The sequence below is a fragment of the Erinaceus europaeus genome, chromosome 20 (genome assembly GCF_950295315.1).
Source record: "Erinaceus europaeus chromosome 20, mEriEur2.1, whole genome shotgun sequence".
Classification (NCBI taxonomy): domain Eukaryota; kingdom Metazoa; phylum Chordata; class Mammalia; order Eulipotyphla; family Erinaceidae; genus Erinaceus; species Erinaceus europaeus.
In genome coordinates, this window is record NC_080181.1 from 4,278,110 (window position 1) to 4,300,112 (window position 22,003).

Below are 22,003 nucleotides of genomic sequence, written 5' to 3' on the forward strand. Positions count from 1 at the left end.
CTACTGTATTTCCAGGGAATTTTACCTTCTATTTTTTTTTTTCCTTCTTTTGCCAGAGTACCACTCAGCTTTGCCTGTTGGTGTGGAGAATTGAACCCGAGAGCTCTTGCATGCAAGTCCTAGTGTTAGAGCTGCACCATTTCTCCAGCTCACTTTCTCTTCTCAAAAGAAAAGTCCCTTGATAGAGATCTTTAATTTAAATTGTATATTATATATTGATTTCTATAATTAACTTTCTATAATAACTTATTAAGGTAGATGATCCCTATAAGATTATTTGGAGACATTCAAATCATTTAATTATTGTATGGAACATTAATATGTCATTTAGAACCCTTGAGTTTTTTATTTACTTTTCCCTTTTTTATTTTTTACTTATTATTTTTTGTTGTTGTTGCTGCTACTAGGATTCTCATTGAAGTTCATTGCTGACACTACAAATCCAGTGCTCCTGGAGGCCATTTTTTTCAATTTCTCTATTTTTAATGGAAAGAATAGAGAAAAATTGAGTCTGAATCTGATGATTTTTTTTTAAGTGTGTTTGTGTGTGTGTGTTAGACTGAAATAAAAGCAAGGTGAAAGGTGATAAAGCCAAGGCAAAACTGAGGTGCTATCCATATTCTCTCTTGCTTTCTCTCTGTCTGCACTGACTACTGGCTTCATTTAACCTAAATTTACTTAAGTAACTTCAATGGCAGGTTATCTCTTTCCACATAGTAGGTGCTCCAGTGGTTCTCAGACATGCAGGCTTTTTTCCTCGCCATGGATGTAGACTTTCTTAAAACAGTTCTAACTTTGCCTTCCTCTCAGTGGAACAAGCATTGTTATGGCAGTCAGAAAAATTCATCTAAGTAGAATTGGGGCAGATGCCCACCAGCGGATGCCTAGAGCCAGGATGGCTCTATAGGAAACAGTAATTCCCACTCAAACATGTAGTTACAGAAGATGGAGGAACACACTTCCCAAACAAAATTCTGTGGAAGTAGCTGTTAAAATGAAAAGCAAGCAAACAAGCAAGCAAGCCAACAAAAAGCAGTTGTTGAATAAAACTGTCGCAGATGTGTCGCCATCTACAGATGGCAAAAACACAAAGAGCTCTTATTTGAGCATAAAAATAATCAGCCAGATATCATTAACTTATCAGCTAAGCCATATTTTTAAGGTTTGCCGGTTATGAATTATTATTAACACTGAGCTTAAGTGCCACCAAAAAATGTTGGGAGAGGTATTTCCTGAAGTCACCCCAGTCACTGTCCTTCGGTTAGGGCAGGTCGCCAAGGAATGCAGGAGGAGTGGAGATCCCTGCTGTGCCGATTTTGAATTATCTTCTTTAAATTACACTGCTCTTTAATTCTAGAAATGATAGGTAACAGGATAAAAGTCAGAATGGAGGCAGATTGAAATCTAAATTTATTTAACACACATAAAAAAATACCTAAAGAAACGGTTGAAATATGTAATTCCACTATTGGAAGCTACTTTTCAGTAGGTGTGAGATGGAGTCCTGTTGTAAGAAATTTTAGTAAGTTTTCCAGGTTTTTAAAATGTCATTGATGCTCTGATCTACAATGCACCTGGAGGAACACTGCTCTAAATTGCCTTCCCTTTAGGGAAAAGCTCCCTATCTCTTTGTAAGTAATTGGAATAAATAAGAAAATCAACAACCATGAAGACATAGAGAGTAATGTGCTCTCAGCTGGACGGCTTCTATTTATTAGGAATTAGGGTAATTCGGGGTCATCTTCTAATGGCCTGTAATTCCAAAGTAGGGCAGCCAAGTAGACAGAACAGGCAGGTGTGGGGAAGAGATGCAGGCGCCATTTCCCTAGAGCAGTATTTAACTGCACAGGAGGAGCTAGCAAAGTCTGAAAGAGCTGCCTTGATGGATAAATACACCTAATTTTTATCTTTAACTGTGTGTTTTAAGACTGTTTCCCTTTATTTTTTATCTCCATACCCTCTCCAACAGGAAAAAGAAAAAAATTCCCAAGTCAAACTGTAGTTAACTTGAGATATTAGAAATTGCTGCTGCAATAACCTGTAACTTGGCGGACAGACAGTACATATTGTAATACGTATGAGATGCCTGGACTGCTAGGTTGGCTTAAACAGCTCAATAGAGTGAGGCAGGAGAACTGATGTTGACTATGGTCAGAACACTCACATTGTGCCCCATTTAAACCACCAGTTTTCCGTAGGACCCTAGATCTGTTACCGACCCCTTTGATTCCTAGATCTCTTCTCTGAAAGAATGACAGATTATATAAGCTAGAGTGGACTGTGGTTCCAGTATAATTATATTATCAGATGTAAATTAAAATATAATCCCTGAAAGTAATTAGTTGTTAAAGAACAAAATAGATCTGAAGAGCTTTCTTATCTGTCCTTGTAGCATTGCTGAGAGTGAAAGTTTTAAAAAATGTGTCCTTATAGTGAGCCTCAACTTAGGATATATAATTTGAATGATCCCTTTCAAACCTTTTTATTTTTAATAAAAATAAATAAAATAAGATATAAATGGCTTTATTTGAATGATCTAAATATAAATAAATAAAACAAAAGTAAAAAGTAGCCTAACTGATCTGTTAGAAAATTTCTTGGACTTCGGAGTGAGGCCTAACACGTCATTTTGTCATAATGAGATCATGTGAGAGGACCAGATCCTACCTGCACAAAGTTATTCTCCACACAGTACCAGCAGTGATGTCCTTTGAGTCAGTGTAATGGATTAAACTCATTAAACAGATGCCTTTCAATTCACGAGTCTTACCTAAAAGAGAATAGAGTATGCACAGAACTGACTTCCTTTAGTCAACAAATTCAGTCATATTCTGGCATTATTCAGAGGCAAAGCTGGGTTTCTAAGGACCTAAAACATTTAATTATGATATTGTCTCTAGTAAAAATAAATAAATAAAAGTATTAATGTGGAAATGGATTCTAGATGTAATGCTTATTTAGGATGGGGACACCCCCACTCCAAAGTACTATAGCTTTACAGATTCTGGTTGTTTTATTCTGAGACCTTTTAAAATAATTTACTAGAAATACACACACACACACACAGAGACACACACACACACACAGACACACACACACACACACACATATTCTAGCTTCATCTTGAGTTCCATTACTCTTCTATAAAACTCCACAGCATCCAGCATTTGCCAGCACTCCCAGGAAGCCCTGCAAGTTAGGGCAGTGGAATAAGCATCCCAGTAAATGTGGTAAATAGGCAGAGGAGGAGCAAGAGCACTGTAGAATTAACTTGAGTGGCTAAGAAGGACGAGAGCTAGCTTACTCAGTAAAGCACATGCTTTATCATGTGTGAGGACCTGGGTTCAAGGCTCACATGCATAGGAGAAGCTTTACAAGCAGTGGAGCATTGCTGTGCCTCCCATGCCCTCCCCCCACATGTACCTCTCTCCCACTCTCCCACCCTTCCTCCCTCCTCCCTCCCTTTCTCTTTCTATTTCTGTGTTTGATTAAAAGGGATTAAAAATAGAGTCCACTGGGACTTCTAGAGTACATTCCTGATGATGGTAAAAGAGTTGGGTGGGAGGATGGAGGGGTTAGAAATGGACGTTGAGACTGATGGAAGTTTGCAGTCAGATTTAGCTGCTGAGCAGAATGCCTAGCGGTTCACGTTGGGGGCTCACCTGTGAAGGGGCATTGCAGTGAACTCCACACCAGGACACATTCAGCGGGGTTTACAGGATCATCAGCAGGCCAATTCCTGCTGTTGAGGGGAGGAAATGAAAAAACGGACTGTGTGAGGAAAGACAGGAGATGGATATAAAAACAAAGTCGAAGAGAAAAACACTGAGGAAGAAATGTTTGAGCATCTGCTTTGAGTGATAGAGCAGTACTAACTATTCCTTCCACTTACTATATCTCAGGTTGTTGGTACTCAGCAAACACTAAACTGGGAAGCCATCAGAAGTAATGGAGGGAGTTTGCCTGGAAGAACAGGACATTACATTAATGGCAAGTCTGTGCCTTCAGTGCACAGATGAGAAAAAAGAGGCACAGAAGTCACTGACTTGTCAGGGATGGTGCAGTCTAGTTATTAGCTGAGTCAGATCTGGGAACCCAGTCTCTGGTGAAAACACTAGCGATGTGTTTGTTGCTCTGACTGTTTTGTTAAAAAAAGAAAAAGAAAAAACAAATAAACCCAGAGCTCTTCTGTCTGTCCTGACTGAACTTAAAAATTCTGCGTGGAGTTGTCCATCTTCTTTCTTCAAGGCAACCCTTTCTTCCTTTGGATGTGCAGCTTGCCTTCATGTCTTACAGCATTTCTCTTGGGGATCTCTCTCCTCTCTGCCCACACAGGCACATAGACCTGCATAAGGCATCTTGCACAAAGACCCATCAGTGCATTTATGCTCCTCCAGACATATGTCCAAACTTTTCAGAGGTATTCCTATGAAATTATAACTATTTCCTCTAAGGTGTGTTGCATATAGGAACTTACTGATAAATTGATTTTGGAAGAGAATTAGTTGCAGTGTTTCCTGGGGGCACTTGTCTTGAATTCATCAAGTCTCAGTCTATGTGTTCTTTTTCATTTGTCTTTTTTTTCCCTTTTCCTTTTTCTTTTTTTCCTTCAGATAAAAGGCAGAGAGAAAGGGACCACACTACCAGAGCTTTCTTCAGTATGTGGGGACCACACTTAACCGTGTATAAGTGCGTAACAAAGCCAGCACAATGTCCAAGTGAGCTATCTTTCCAGCTAACATTGTTTTGTAGACAGATAGGAACCTACCCAATCTCAGGGCTCCAGATGCCACCTGGAAATGGTGATGCTGGGTGGAGATCGCCGTCCAGAACTCATCTCAAGTTTCATTCTCCCATTACATTATCTGGTCAAGATATCTTTCTAAATATCTTATAGCTATCAAACTCAGTATTCCTAAAATGAAAAAACATCAACTTTACTGCTGTAATTGTTTTTCTTTCACTGATGTCACCCAAGCCTCCCCCACCCATTCTGGACACCTTAGGGGAAGCTCACATCCTGATCCTCCACTCCATTGTGCCTCAGTTAACATTCTTCCTGGTGTTTTCCCAGCTAGTATTTTACTATTGCAGATCCCGTGCAGGCTTGGTGACTTCTACCCTACTTAGTTGATTTACATTATTCTGCTCCAGCTCCACTATATTCAAATTGACAATATGGCAGTCCCTTATTCAAAACCCATGTACATACATGAGACTTAGATAGTCCTGTTTGTATATCTCACTCTTATAATCACTGTCCTCTTTGTGGGAGCCTTCATTTACACTTTCACATTCTCCTAGTCTTATTCTCCCCTTGCATACACACACCTGGAAAACTTACCTGCCTGTTATACTTGTTTCTGGTAAGTTCCTCTTTGCCTTTACTCCTACAGTCCCATTACTTTCTCCTACCTTTTTTTTTTTTTAAATTCCTCTCTCTCCTATATTTCCCCCATCTATCCAACATGTCAGTTTCCTTATATTTCCCTTGAGTGTACACACTGCTTCAGGAATCGATGTTCTTGGCATTCATCACTTCTGATACTGTATCACAATTATTTTGATGGTGGTCTTCTCCATACTAGAGTAAATGTACTTTTTCTCCTTAAGAATGGACTTCAGTAGGGGCCAGGTGGTGGTGCACCTGGTTGAGCGCACGTATTACAATGTGCAAGGATCCGGGTTTGAGCTCCCGGTCCCCACCTGCAGGGGGAATGCTTCACGAGTGGTGAAGCAGGGCTGCAGGTGTCTATCTGTGTTTTTCCCTCTCTATCACCCCCTTTTCTCTTGGTTTATCTCTATCCAATAAATAAAGATAATTTTAAAAAATTTTTAAAAAGAATGGACTTAAGTAAATGACAGCACTGTTGGTCCATAGTTGATTTATCTTTTTACTTCCCAGAATGCCTAGCAAAATGCCCTGCTTATTAAAGATATCAAATAAGTATATGTGGACTTAAAAAAAAAACTACCTTTTTCAGTATTCTATTATTTTTCTTTAAAAATATCAACACAAGTATTTGCCATGAGAAATGCTCTTAGTTATGTATTTCCTGGAGCATACTCAGTAATTGAACTACCTGCTTGATTAACACTTTCAATAATTATTATTTTAAATGGTACAGGCCATACAAGTAATCTTAATTCTTAAGAAAAGACTAGAATTCCATCATGGTGATTAAGTCTAAATGCATTTCTTATTTCAATGCATCAAAAATTTAACAGTCATCAAACAGACATTAAAAACCAAATCTAAGTGCTTTTCAATGTAACATCACCAGAATTGGAATGAAACTGTGACATTCCTTTTATGTTTAAAGACTATTCTTTATTTCCCAGGTGTGATGGGAGAATATGAGCCGAAAATTGAGGTCCATTTTCCTTTCACGGTTACAGCTGCTAAGGGAACAACTGTTAAGTTAGAGTGCTTTGCACTTGGCAAGTAAGTACATATTCTTCCATAATTAGACATCATTGTTTATTAACATGTGACATTTCTTATTTTGGGATCACTTACTTTGCTAAAGTTTCATTTATCCAGAAGCTCTTTGGTGACGATTTGTTTTTTAAAAGAAGGGCATATGGGAATTGATGAAGTGACCAAATAAAATTATCTTTCTAGTCGACATGAAAAGATCCATCTAGTGAGATGCAGTTTAATGCGTGAATTTAGTAAATGCTGTTTTTTTTTTTCTAATTTCAAGGTTGACTGAATTATGTATGTGCATTTCTCCGTAAGTCAGAGTAGAAGCAAAAGTATAGTTAGTAGCTTGAAAACAAAATAGAGTGTGACTCATGTTTTAGGTAAAACAGAGTCTATAATCAGGAGACAACTGGGAAAATGTGACGTCTTCAGACCCCAAAGGCTGGTTAAACGCACAGGATTATATAACACTGTGCAAGTCTTATTTCCAATGGTTTACCTGAGTTGTTGATTTTAGTATGCCTGAAAATGCCCCAACTAAGAAGCTCAAATCTGATAAATGCAAAAAATAATATGTATTGGCACAGTGCCAAAGGTTTCAGTATATCCTGCAGTTAAATAATTCTTAAATGCCAGAGTTTGTACTAACGAAAGAAGGTTATATTGTAAAACAAATTAGAGAACTGCATTTATAGAGGAAAAAAATAAAAACCAATATGGGATATTTCCCCAGGCAGGCTTATTTAATAAGATAGATGTGTTTGGTCTTAGAAGTCTGGAAATATACTTAGTAAATTGATCTGTAAAAATCCCTTTCGTTCTAGGTAGAATCCAACAGTTAAAATGCATTCTTTTTATCCTTTGTTTTCTTCAAATTCTCTACTCCTTTTCCCAACCGTATATGGCTTAGTAGATAAGTACACAGATAAATGGGAAGATACAGTCTCAGCTTGTCAAGACAATCTCTGCTGCTGTTTCATATCTTTTCTGGGAAGTGCTTATGGAGGAGAAAAGGAACAAAGAAATGTGCCTCCACCTCAACATTCCACCCTGATGAAAGTAAACAAAAAAGAACTTAAACAATTTTGTTAGTGATTTAATATTGACTTATGAACTTATGGGATAAGAGGGGAATAATTCCATACCATTTCCACCACCAGAATTCTGTGTCCCCATTCCTTCCATTGGAAATAGCAGTGGTTCTCCCAAAGCCACAGATAGGGGTTGATTATTATCTCTACAACTATCTATATTTTTATATATTTGCCTATTTTTTTTCTGTGGTCCTGTCTTCTCTTCCTTTCTAAGTCACACCTACACCTATTACTACTTTCAAAAGTCCTTCCTTTTTTTCCTCTTATCTTTCTAGGTCCTGATAGAAGTGGAATTCAGAGCCCTCTTGTCATCTTCCCCCCCTATCATTTCTTCCCTTCCGGGAGTATGGACCCATTTTTTTTATTATTGATTTAATAATTATTGACAAGATTGTAGGATAAGAGGGGTAAAATTCCCTAAAATTCCCACCAGAGGTCTGTATTCCGTCCCCTCCATTGGAAGGTGCCCTATTCTTTATTCCTCTGGGAGTATGGACCAACCATCTTTATGGGGATGCAGAAGGAGGATGGTCTGGCTTCTATAATTGCTTCTCTACTGAACATGGGCATTGGCAGGTCCATCCATACTCCCATCCTATTTTTATCTTTTCCTACTGGGGGAGGGCTCTAGAGAGGTGAGGTTGTCTGCCCAGAGGTGCCAGGTTCATGGTATCATGGTAGTATCTGCAACCATGGACGAAAAAGATTAAGATATAAACCAGAACAAATTGTTTAATAATTAGGAACCTAAAGGTAAAGACATAGTGGATGAGATTTGGGTCCTCCATTTTGTAAAAAAAAACGAGGAAGTCTCTTTTTAGGTATATTCCAAGGGGCCCATGTCTTTACTGAGTTTTACCTGAGCCCGACAGTTAACATGCAAGTAGGCTAAAGGTATTGTCTGGGGAGATGATATCAGAGTTGACACTAGGACTAGAAAGCTGGATCAGGGCAGAGAGTAGCCCCCAAATATGGGAAAGGCATATACTGTAAACTGTAAACCCCATCCATCTGATCTGGGGCCCGTATTCAGCATAGGAGCCTGTGCAACCTCTGCAGGTCTGAGCTCACATTCCATTGTCATAACTAGGAACATTCTAGGCTGAACTCATTTCAGGACCAGTCCTCCTGGAGTGGCAGAGTATGTTCACCCAGCCTCCCTTCAGAGAGTGAGCAGTCCCTACAATTGTTCTATATTGAGGGCAAGGTCCTGTAGCGGCCCATAAGATGGTTTAAGATGTTGTTCCTGATGGAGATGATTGGTGATGGTGGAGAGAGGGATCTATTAGAGGACCCAAATTCCTTCTGGTGTGCAGAAAGTGGGAGTTACGGCTTCTTCAATTGCTTCTCCAGTGGACATGGGTGCTGGCAGATAGATCTATACCCACAGCCTGTTAGTATCTTTCCCTAGTGGGACAGGGCTCTAGAGAGGTGAGGTTCCAGGACACGTTGGTGAGGTCGCCTGCCCAGGGAAGTCAGGATGGAATCGTGGTAGCACCTACAACTTGGTGGTTAAAAGATGGTAATATATAAAGCAGGACAAAGTGTTTAATAAAGAGGAATGAAAATGTAGGAAAAGAGCAGATGAAAATAGGGATCTTATTACAGTGGAGAGGAATTACGAAGTCTATTTTAGTTATGTTCCTAGAGGCCCATGACGTTAGTAATTTCTGCTCGAGCTTGATAACTAACATGCAGGTGTCAATTCCTTTAGGGATATCATTGAGTCCCAATAGGAACAGGATCACAACAATGTCAGATTCATGCCCCAGCAACAGTGTAAGTTCCACAGCTTACCTGAGCTACTTTCCATCCTAATGCCTACATGATTCTTTGCTGGACTTTTCTCACTTCAAGAACGTTACTACCTGTCACTGATACACATCAGCGCCCTATCACTCAAGCTCATATTTTTCCCTAGTCACATAAAAAGTGTCTGAATACAGTGTTCTTCTTTAGGGTTTATAACCAACTTCTCTCATAGAATTTACCCTCTTTTTCCATTTTGTGGCCTTTACACTTCTCTTTCCCTCTCACAGAAACCCTTTTCCCTGTTCCTCCTGTGCTTTGCTGACCTCACTTATTCTTTGGCCTCAACTTGAATATCGTCTTTTATAGAAGCCATCTGTGACTGTTCTGTCTAGCTCACAACCACCATTCCCTAAGCATTTGCTTGCTTTCCTTCATAATCCTCAGGCAATTTAAAGTTATTCACACATGGATTTCTCTACTTCTTCTCCCCCATATTAGTTGGAAGTCCAGATAGCTATATAATTCGGATGGCTTAAAAGAGCCCAGTCATGGGATGAGTTGAACATCTATACACAGGAGTATAAGGACCAAGAAAAGAAACAGAGGCACTTGTAGACTAGTTATAGCAAGAAGTCATTCTCACCCCTAAGCTCCTCATGATAAAGAGAGAGGAAATGAAGTCTCTGGCACTGGGAAGAGCTAGGTGTATGGAGAGCACCAGGGCTACTTGATAGTGACATGCAGGTGCCTCTGTAGTTATGGGAAGAGATGTGAACAGAACACAGAAGGTGAATGATGAGGCAAATCACATCCTGACTTCTTTTTTCCATATGCATGTCTTCTGGTGACTGATTGTACTTTTGGTTGAAGGTCCCTGGAAGGCAGGTTGCTAATCCTGAGGAGGTGATGGACAATCCACAAACAAAAATGTGTGGGGACAGGGCAAGAAGGGAACAGAATAGCGAGCTACCTGCCCCAGCATTATGCTTAAACCCAAGAAGGATGGTGTGGTAACTGCATTACTCCTTGTGTATGTCTAGTGCTTGGCACAATGCCTGGCACCAAAAATCACCCTGAGAAAATAACCAGTTTGAAGGAGTATTCAGAAATACTGCACTTAATGAAGTAAACTGTAGTTAACTGATGCTAATAGTTTCTTTGTTCATGAAGACTCATATGTAGTTCCTATTCTCTCAAACAAGTACACTGCTATTCATTCCACAACCCTGTCTCTTGCCTTTCCATCATCTCCTCTTTATGCCCTAGCTAATGCACACTTGTTTTCTCATTCCCACTTTCCCCTGGCTATTCTTGCCTTATTCTATTAAGTACCTCTTGATTCTATACACATCATCGTGTATCGCTCTTTTTTGTATTCTCTCTCATTTTGATGTTTAAGTCATATATGCTGTCTAACAAAAATATCTACAAAAACTGTTCTTGAGCTATTGATCTTTAGGAAAGATTTTTTTGGCAGGATAGAGTGAGCTAAAAAGTAGGTATATCATATTTAAGTACTAGAGCAAAGGACAGTGAAAAATAGAGATCACAGAGAATAGTAGTTGATGTGATAATACCTCATAGCAAAGACAAGAGGCTCATCGGCACACAGTCTTGCTCTTCCCAACTTTGCCTTTTCCCAGCAGTCCAGATTTCCCACTGGAAATTACTACTTACTCCCTGTATCAGTTGCCCTACTCCCTCAAGGAAAAAATGACTTAGACTTGAGAACAGCCCCAAAACCAGGGCTGGGCTTTGCATAGCTCATCTCCTAATGAAAATGGATCTTGAAAGCCTTGAAAGTACCTGTGCAGCAGGTACTGTGCCAGCTTCCCAGGACTTGCATAGTCCCTACTCTCAAAGGGCTCCACGCTGTCTCTCCATGGTGACCTGCTTGCTTGGATCTGGTCAGCCCCTGGTCTCCAGAGATGCACACTGTCCATCTACTACTGTCCTTCCTCGAAAATGAAGCTGAACACTAAGCAACAGCCATGACAGATTTTCTTCCCCTTGGGTTTTCTTTGACCTATCACATTCTCTCACCAAGATCTGGTAGGCCCAAACGAGGAAAGTTTCAGTCATTAGAGCTATACTTAGAAAACAAACCAGAGCACCGTTCCATTGCCCACAAGCAATGTTTTCAGTCGTCTTGAAAAGTACGTTTATCTCTATCAGCTAAAATTGGTTCCCCAAACTGGAGGGTATAAATTCATGCAACTGTGGTCACACGGATAATTTTAAAATACAGCAACAGATAAATTTTCTGTTTTATCAAAAATAAAAGCAGATGATTAATTATTTCAGGTTGTTGAGTTTCACTATTATTTATATCGCCCAAGTTCATCACTTTTCCTAATTTGAAGTTAAAAAAACTCAGTAGTTGTCTTCTGAAAAAACCTCTACTTTAATCTGACTTGTCTAACATTAGACGGCTTCTATCCAGGCTGCTTCAGGACTAGCACAACAGGACTGTACTAGTTAGACTCCCAGACCTCTCTCTATAAGCAGTAGTGCAAAACTAATCAGAGCACTGGCACATAAGTGACAGTGACATGCTATATGTTACAGGATAATTCTTCAAAGGTGTTATTTCTCAGAAAGAAGGAAATACTTAAGGAAGGTCCATAAAAAAAACAAAGATGTACAAAATATCTTGGGAAACAGAGCAAAGTGTAAGAAAAAAAAAAAAAGGGAGAAGAATTAGTTACTTTGGAAAGAAATGGCTGTTTTTAGACATATAGAGAGCTATTATCAGGAGACTGCTCACAAGCTGCTCTCTAGTTTCAAGAAAGGTGGGGAGAGGGTGGAGTCCCACAGAATGGGATTGAACTAGCAGAGTTAGGTGGGCTTATATAGAAGTTCTTTACAGAAAACTGATACAGGAAAATAGGTTATCAACAGAAGTGGTAGAATCTCTTTCCTACTCTGCTGTACAACATAATAATCCCCATTTCTCTGCTGATAATTTAGATGCTACTTTGCCTGAAAGGAGAGAAATGGTCTGGGCTAGGATTGGAAGTGAAACATTTCAGCTTTTTTGTTGTTGTTGGCTGTTCATCCACCCATTTAGGCTGCTCATTAATGGCGGAAGGCTAGAGCCAAGCAGACTTGCCTTTTGGCAAATGCATGAGTAGTTGACATTTTAAAGTGGTCAGTGGCAAGTATAGAATTAGACATCGAGAGCCTTTTCCTGCTCAGTGTTAAACCCGGAACCATTGACCAAGAGGCTAGTGTCTCTACATTTCCCTGGAGTCTACTTTCAGACACTGGGAACAGTACTTTTATCAGATCTCTCTTTGAGAGATCAAAGGTCAAACAAGACCTTTGAGGACTAATAAATATTTCATTTCCTTGAAATGAGTAAGTAACTGAAGTAACTGAATATTGGTAAGTAACTGAATATTGGTGCTACTGTTTTTTAAAGTCTTATTGATAAAGTTCTGAAGTGAGTAGTTCTGGATACAAGGACAACTTTGATGTGTGAAGAGTTAGTGACTACCAGAAGCAGCTAGGTCAGAGGTTGATGGTGCGGGGGAGGGGCTGGTTGCATAAAAACCAGATACTTGTAGGTATTGCTCTAGAAACCCAGATTTTTGATTTGGGCCCCAATCAACTGGCTGGTGCTAGGACACAGTGAACCTGCTCCTGTAAGTGATAGAAAAGCTCCTGGCAGATGCCTGCTGCTTTAGGAAGGAGGCTCTGCTGAGGACCACTCCCAGGACCCCCTGCCAGGACCTGCACCAGGCTTCTCTCTGACTCCTCTTGCCCTGACACCCCCTCCAGCACCCCTTCCAAAGTTCACTCCTAGACAAGTTGAGAACTAAGAACAGAAGGGGAAACACAAAGCAGAACTTGAACTAGCTTTAGTGGATTGCACCAAAGTAAAGGACTCTGGGAAGTGGGGTTTCAGGTTCTGGAGCATAATGGTGGAGGGGGACCTAGGCTGGGGGTGAGAGTGTTATGCAGAAAACTGAGCAATTTACACATGTTCCAACAGCTGGAACTGGAGGATCTTGCACACTTCCCTGCTTAGCTTGTCCTTGCCCCTACTCTTTGTATCAACCTGTCTTCTTCACTGATCCCAGAGTGCCCGTACATGCCATCCATACCTGCTGCATGTTTGCTGAGTTGGACTCAGACATGAGAAATGTGGCCAACCTTTTGTAAGAAGAGGCATGCTGTTGTGAGGGTTGATAACCCAGAACTCTCCAGATGCTTTTCACGTATCTTGGCCCTGAAAATTCTGACCACATTCCACTAGCTTCAGTTTTCTGACAGTTTTCATTTCTCCGCATAACCTTTTGCAGACCCTCAAAAGATCACTAGATATGTCACATAGCCACCAACAATAAAAGAGCAAAATTTGGTCAGTGATGCTTAAATGACCCTGTGCACAAGGGCAGACTTGGGACTATTCTGTAATAAAAAAAGCCACGTGCTGAAAAGCAACATGGGTTTATCTACCACGACAATCCCGCGAGCTAATAGTGTCACAGACAGATTTTCCCCCTTCACTTTACATGTTCCTTATCTTGCTCCTGCAGCCATTAACACACAATCAGATCAGCTGTGCTCAAAAGGCCTTGAACCAGTTACTGTCATAATTATGTGAGTGACCTTTCCAGACTCATCTAAAACCTGGTGCTGAGGTGGGAGGGGGAACACATTCAGTTTCCTGCCCTTTTTAGTTCCTGCTTATCTCTCTTTCAGATCGCATTTACAAATCATCTTTTGTTACACTCCATCAAATGCCTATTAGGGAACACAGGGCAGTAAGTCATTTTTTCTCTTTTTATATGTTTATTGCAAATAAGAAACCACCAGTTATCAATTCACAAAGTCATTTTTGCTATAGTTTATGTTTTCCCCACTCGGTTCTTAGCCAAGCTGTCTCAAATGGCTGCTCGTGTCTCCCACTGTAACTGTGAGAATGACAAATATTCCTCTGAGACTTCCCACAGTCTGCGACTGGCGAGAGCTCCTGAGAGAGCCTGCTCTTTAGTTACAGACTGATGGTTTATTAATACTGTTTAGTGGAGACTGCCAGTCAGTAAGGACTGTAGGAATTAAAGATAAAGTGGAATCATGATATTTATTTATCAGACCAAAAATCAAATCTCTTAGTCATTGGATGGACAATCTAGAGAAGAATCAATAAATGCGCAGATGTCACTGGAAAGCCGTACATTACTGAGTGAGTCAAGAAAGTTAGCTGTGTGAGATCTTGGTGGCTTCAGTATTGCTGAGAGAGACCAAGGACTCATCTTCACTTTGGGTATTAACCCCAAGAGCTGGGGGCCCAGAGGACCTTACTCTACTCTCCTAGCCAGACACCAGTCTGTAGATGGGAAAGTAAGGCTCTCTGCAGGGGAGGCCAGATGGGGAGGCTGACCAGCCTGACAGCTTAATACTTCTTTTGAGGCTCTCGGTATTTTTTAACTTTATTCTACCATGGCAACAGTGTTTGACTGTCTTGTTTACTTTTGAGCTTTTTTTTTTAGAAAAACAGGATCATATTGCTATTCACATTTGGATTCAGTGCTAAATAACTTGCATCTGATTTCCAACGTGTCCAGGATTAACCTAGAAGCAAAAGAACAGCCACACACTTGCACAGGCCTCACAACTGGCAAGTGATAGACCTGACTGTAAATCTTAAACTCTTCTTTACTTATCATGCCATTTTTTTAGTTGCTAAGAGTAATTTCCACTGTGGCAAATATGTCTCTGCATGCACTTGGGTATATTGATGGTTGGGACATAGTTTCTGTGTCTCACTTAAATTCTAACCACACCTCTGACATTATTCCTCAGTGGATTAAAAAAGGAGTCACCAGTGACTGGGGAAGCTGAGCTCTGCTGGTATAGTTCAGATTTCTATGACTGGTCTAGTGACACATGGAGCAGAATGGTGCTTTGACTTCTCTATCTCTTATGACATAAATAAAATTAATCTTTAAAAAATAAATAAAAGCCAGGATGAATTTAGGCAAATTCTTTATCCTTCTGAATACAGTTTCCTTATTTTAAACTGTTCCAGTTTTGGATTTCTGTAGGTTGTACATAATCAGTCATGCCAAAATTCCCAAGAATATTCTACTAGGAATTTAAATTTGTGCACCGTGACTCTGTCTCCTAATACCTATATTACTGCTCATGAGAAATTCATGGACGTGACAGCAAACCTGCTCTGTGATCCTTTGTGTCTTTTTACTTGAGGTCTTACTTTGACTGATATGTTTGATGACAACACAATGGTTAAAACTGTCATTATCTGCAGACTTCCTATGCTGTGAATTAAGCCACTTGCTTAAATTTATTTTTGTGATATTGGTATTGTTCAAGCTAAGACTGCATCATATTTGGGTTTCTAAATAAAGTTGAATTAAGAATGTGAAAACATTTTCAGTTAAGTCCTTAGCATGACTTGATACTAAGTTGGAAGTTTAGGTGGTAGACATTGACTATATGCATGCTATTGATATTTTACTCATTTCCAATCTTAGTATTGACTTTGTCAATAACTTTGAAATAATGCATATGACCTAGTCATGTGTGACTTACTAATAACATACACTTTCCTTAATACTCCCCTCCCTAACTCTAATAATAATAAGAACAATAGTAGACCATAGCTCATCATCAAGGCTGGGCATCACCTCTGGCCTCTTCCCAGCATCAGCTCTTATCTGAACCCTTAAAAAATCCTAGGAGATCACTTTATCCTCCCTACTTTGTCTACCTAATACCTAAGTCTGTTACAACTGAACCATCCTGGATCTCTTATTCCTGCTGAAAATAAAGCTAGGGATATTTCTCTCTTTCCTCTCTCGTCATCAGGCTTGTCATTGGTGCTTGGTGCCTACACAACAAATTTACTCCTCCTGTCAGTCGTTTTACTTTCTTTTGTTGTCAGATAGATAAAAAATCGAGAGGGAGAAAGAGAAACACCTGCAGCACTGCTTTACTGCTCATAAAGCCTGTCCCCTGTAGATGAGGACTGGGGTACTGAGCTCAGTCCTTGTGCATGTGTAAGCTTTATTTGGTGTGCTGCCACTCAGCTCCTAGAGATGTTCTTAAAAAACAAGATCACGTGTAGCTTTGGGAAAGTTCCCAAGTGCTGCTCTAGTGAGTACCTTTAATCTGTTCTGTTGCCAGCAGGTTTCTTTTTATTATTGTTGTTTTGTTAGGGAAATAATGATTTATAAGATGATTGTCATGTGAGTGAACCTTCTCATCATTGTGTGAGAGGTGTCTGCACACCACCAACATCAGTCCTCCTTCACTATCCTGCACTTGATTCCCATGGCCCTCCCACTCTCTCCCCTACCCCCTCTCTACCACATCCCTGACCTTGCTGCAGCAGGCCATACAGTCCCAGTTTTATCCTGTGTTTTGTCTCTCTTTGGTGTTCCTTAAATTCCACCTCTGAGTGAGATCATCTGGCATTCATCCTTCTCCTCCCCCCTGGCTTATCTCACTTAGTATTGTTCTTTGACCTAACTTCTGGTTTACATATCAATCCCTCTCCCATTTAGGCTGATACTTCTTTTGAGTTTTTAACTTGTTTGTTACTTCTAGCTCTGTTTTTACTTTGTTGTTGTTGTTTCTTAATTAATGACTTCATAATGGTTTACAAGATTATAAATTTACAGGGACATAGCTCCATGCTGCACCCAACACCATAGTTATTCCAAGCTCCCCCTGCCCCTTGGGAAGTCTTAGAAACAGGCTGCAGTGTGTTTCTCCGTATTTCGCATATGATGAAAACCATTAGCGGTTGTGTTTCACCTGCTTACTGCACTAAGCATAAGCACCTCAAGTCCCAAAGGACTTGAGTCACCTTTTCAATGGTGTCACCTTTTCAAATTTCAGAAGACTGTTACTTTGCTATATCAGCTTTTCAAATTTCAGAAGACTGTTAAATTTGCTATAGGTTTCATAACTTCTTTTCTTTCTATTATTAATGATTTAATAATGATCAATAAGATTGTGGGATAAGAGGGATACAATTTCTTATAGTTCCCACCACCAGAGTCCCATCTCCTATCTCCTCCATTGGAAGGTTCCTAGTCTTGATCCATGTGAGAGTATGGACCGAAGATCTTTATGGGGTACAGAAGGTGGAAGGTCTGGCTTCTGTCATTGCTTCTCCACTGGACATGGGTGTTGGCAGGTGGATCCATACTCCCAGCCTGTCTCTGTCTTTCCCTATTGGGGGAGGGCTCTGGGGAGGTGGGGTTCCAGGACACACTGGTGAGGTCATCTGCCTGGGGAAGTAAGGTTGACATCGTGGTAGCATCTGCAACTTGGTAGCTGAAAAGCAATAAGATATAAAGCAGAAATATTGTTTAATAATCAGGATTATTAAAGACAAGAATATAGCAGTTGAGATTTGGGGTCTTCATGTTGGAAGAAGCTGGTAGGTCTATTTTAGGTATGTTCTAAGGGACCCATGACTTTAGTAATTTTTGCCTGAGTCTGGGAAGATGGTATCTGAGTTGGGAACAGGACTAGAAAGCTGGGTCAGGGCAGAGAGTAGCTCCCAAATGACCAAAGCATATAAATGCCATTAACTGTAAACCCTAGCGATCTGACTCAGGGCCCATGTCTGCTCATATTGATCTAGTCATCTGGCAACTAGACCATATGGTATGTGGTGAAAGCAGTCCCAAGAGGGAAGTTCATAGCAATACAGACCCACATCAACAAAGATAAGAGATCTCAAATAAACTTCCTATCATCACAACTGACCCATCTAGAAAGGGGGCAACAGGACCCAGAATTTAGCAGGAGGAGGGAAGTAGTTAAAATCAAAGCAGAAGTTAATGAAGTGGAAATAAAATATAATCTTTTGACTATTCAAAAGAGCAAAGAAGCTAAGAGCTAGCTCACTGAAAGGATAAACATACCACTGTCTAGAATTATCAAGAAAAAAAGAGAGAAAGCTATGATAAAAATAGTCCAAAGTGAGAGATGAAATCGCATCTGATGATGGAAAGAGACATATAAGAGTATTCTGAGATTCTTTCTGCAAATAAATTGGACAGCCTAGACAAAGGGACGCATTGGTAGAAATATGTCACCGGCCAAACTTGGTCCAAGAGAAAGCAGATAGCCTGACTAGGACAATTTCCGGTGCAGAAACTGAAATGACAGTTAAGTTTTCCCCAAAGAAAAGCCTAGACCCCGGTGGCTATACTAGTACATCTCTGAGACCTCCAAAATAACTGGCACACATTTTATTCCAACACCCCCAAAAAATCGTAGTGGGCGATATAATCCCAAACATTCTACAAGGCTAATATCACTCTATTCCCCCAAACAGGAAAGGACACTAACACCAAAAAAGTTCAAGACCTGTATTCCTAACGAACATTGATGCAAAGATCCTCAACAAAATCTTGGCAACATGTAAAGGTTAATATGCAAAATAAAGTGGCAGTCATCCCTGGGAAGCAGGGATGGCTCAATATTTGCAAATTAATGAATACATTAGACCACATAAATAAACAAACAAAAAAGATGCATATTACATAGTCATATCTGTTGATCCTAGAAAGGATTTGACAAGATTCAGCACCATTTATGATAAAGACTAGCTTTAACTGTGAATTCAGTCTACTTGAAATTCTTTAATCCTGTGTTTGGTAGCCTAGGGTTCCCATTCACACTGGGTTCCTAGGATAAGGCTCCTAACTATATAAGGGGCTTTTATTGTCACTGGAGGTGACTTTAGAGACAGTCACTGCAAGTATAAAGTCCTGGTATCTTTCACTTTTTCATCTTCATATATGTAATCACTACAAGTGTCTCAGATTTATTCTCACTCAGTGCAAAGGAAACATGTTGATTGAACTAAATTGCTTATTAACGAAGTATATATATGCTCACAGAGAAGTAGGAATAAGTTCATACATTAGAGACATATAAACCTATAAACCTAAAAGTATATATATTGGTATTTATATTACATTTTCAAAATCTCTATTAAGCCGAATCAGTAAGAATGACTTCACAATAATGGGGTCTCCTGCAGTAGTATCTGCTTCATGTTCAACTGTCAGAAGCAGTGATTACAATTGCTCCATGGGTTCTAGCATGACTTACACTACCAAAGTCACACTGGTGAATCAGAAAAAAAATTGTGGCAATTTGCATTTCCCTAGAACTTGTTGCCTGAGCAAATGTATAATGCCCTATGCAGAAATATGACTAATTAGAAAGCTAATGGCTTCTAAGCACAGTTAACCCTGAGAGCTTGGACTTCCTTATGAGCTGTGACTGTCAAGTTAATGAAAATGGAGGGATTATTCTCCTTGTGATAACACTTCTGTATCTATAGCACCTCTGCCAAGAATCTGAGGCATTCCGTCTCAGGATCATGTTTCACGAAGAGCCAATGACATTGTCTAGTCTTGCTATTAGTTTCTAGTTGTCCGTGTGCCTTATCAATCATACAGATCACTAATCGATTTTTACAGTACATTTATAGTATTGATGAACTTCATGACTATATCTAGTTTCCAAAAGATAATGTTTTAAAATTAATTGCTTATTTAATTCTATGGCTCTTTTGGTTCTTAAATCTTTTGAGTCACTTAAACCTTGATAGCTTTACAGATAGAAATAATATTCCAGGATCTGGTACAATACTTATTTCCATGATACCTAATCTAATCAACTCTAGTGTTTTATTCTTCTCAATTTAGAGTTGATGCTGGAACTCTGAGGATGCGTCCTATCTGTGTCACTGGTCTTTTCCACAGGGTATTTGAAAGGAGAGAAAACTGTCCCTCAGGTAGCTGTTGTCTGTGACACCAGGACTGAGGATGGTATATAAAGTCATTTTGTTCACTCTTTTTCTTACCAAATAGGTAACCAGAGTCACACTATCAGTGTTACCTTTTGAGTATCTCAAGGCAATATGAAAACTGCATAATTGCCATTGGGATCAAGTCAGGGGAGAGAGAAACATAGCAGAACGCTTCTCATGCTCTGCCACATAAGCCAGCCAAGCAGGCAGCTGAATTGCCTTCACAAACCCGTCTCCTATATCTGCACTTACCCACGAACATTAAGTGGTTTTTATTTGTAATGCTAGGTGTTTCATTGTGAAAAGGGTAACAAAGTTAAAACATTGCAACTTGATATTCTTCACTTAATAGTTTGAACTTAATAATGCTTTTAAAGTGTACAGCTAAAGGTGGTGTCCTCGTGTACACTGCATAACCACAACTGTTTTAAATATCCCCCTCTCTCTTTTATGTGTATTGCCAAAGTGAGCACTTTTCTTTCTTAACTCAGCACTTCCCAGCTCTGGCTTATGGTGGTACTGGGTCTTGTGCATAGGAACTCAGAACCTCATGCATGAAAGGTCATTGGATAAACCACCATGATATTCCCTCAGCTTTAAATTTTCTTACTGATAATGCATTGTTACCTTTTCATTCTTCAGTTTAAGATGATTGTAGATTTTCTATTTCACATGATGGCAAAGTGTGGAGTGTTTAATTTTTTTCCCCACTGGTGCTTTTTACATTGATTGTCTTAGGCTTTTTGCTTGCGTTCAGTGGCAGAACTTAACATAGTTTTACTTGGTGCCGTTAGATTTGATGTTTTGCCTGTCCAAGTGAAATGTGTGTGCATGTATATATTTTGTGAATAAATAGTTAAATACACAGAAAAATCTTCTTAAGACAGGAGATGTGAAGGTGTAAACTAAACATGCCATCTTATTTTTCCTTATTCTTTTTTCATTTGCAATAAACATAGCAGCACCTGCATTCTGTTCCGGTCACTGGTTATTTTGGTAGCTATATAGTGAAAAAAAATTTTCATGTCAACTCTTTGTAGTGATTTCTTAGTCTGAGAAATGTTTATTTGATAGCTAATAGGTGCAAAAACAGTACTCAATGGGGGTGTGTCGTGTGTTGGCTGCCTTTAAAAAATTTTTTTTATAGTACAAATGGTAACTGATACGTACTTTGAGTTTCTTCTTTTCTTTCTTTGAGGGATCAAATCAATCTGGTTACAACTTTCAGATGACTTATAGTCATTTTCTGTAATGCAGGTGTATTATAAAATAAGGTCTATTATAGATTAAGGTGCATTGTTTAAGGCAACCCTTCCTCCAGAGAAATGGAATAGTCTTGTCAATATCTCTGAAAGTTGGCATGTGTTCTCTGTACAAACACAAAAGGAAATCTTCCTCTCTCCACCTTCATAGAAGTGTATTACATTTAAACACATTCTGTTGAAACAAATATACAATGCATTCTGATGGATACATTTTGTAGGCATTTGTGAAGTCAGATATGTATTGATGATGTTTCACTGTTTAATTAGCAATGGTTTCTTTTTTTTGTGATTCTTAAAATAATGATGTATCTTACAATCAGAGTTATTTTGGATGTGGTGAATTAGAGTAGAGTACCTAAGGACAAACTGTCCTATGGTAAACCCTACCTAGTTAACCAGGTCAGTCAGAACCTGAGTGATGACCTGTTCTGTTGCCACAGATGCAGTTTATTTTAACAGTGTGTTTATTAGTTATTTGTAAAATTACTAGATAGCAGAGGTAAGATAGCTCTCCCAAGGTACTAGAAGTTGACTTTTTTTTTTTTTGCAAGTTCATGTGTTTCAGTTCTCTGTATTCCACAGGAGTAAGACATCATCATCTCCAGTCCCATTCATTTTGTCCCAAAGGGCACAATACTCCTTTTTTAAA

At 39.4% G+C, this 22,003-nt stretch overlaps 1 protein-coding gene across 3 annotated transcripts in view; it reads left to right on the top strand.

The window, feature by feature from the left end:
- CNTN5 (contactin 5) overlaps window positions 1–22,003 on the top strand; it is a 906,057-nt gene that overhangs the window by 666,128 nt on the left and 217,926 nt on the right. For all 3 annotated transcript variants that reach the window (XM_060179715.1, XM_060179713.1, XM_060179714.1), the window contains one exon: window positions 6,343–6,445. In XM_060179715.1, coding sequence (XP_060035698.1) covers window positions 6,343–6,445 — 103 coding nt within the window. The remainder of the gene's footprint in view (window positions 1–6,342; window positions 6,446–22,003) is intronic.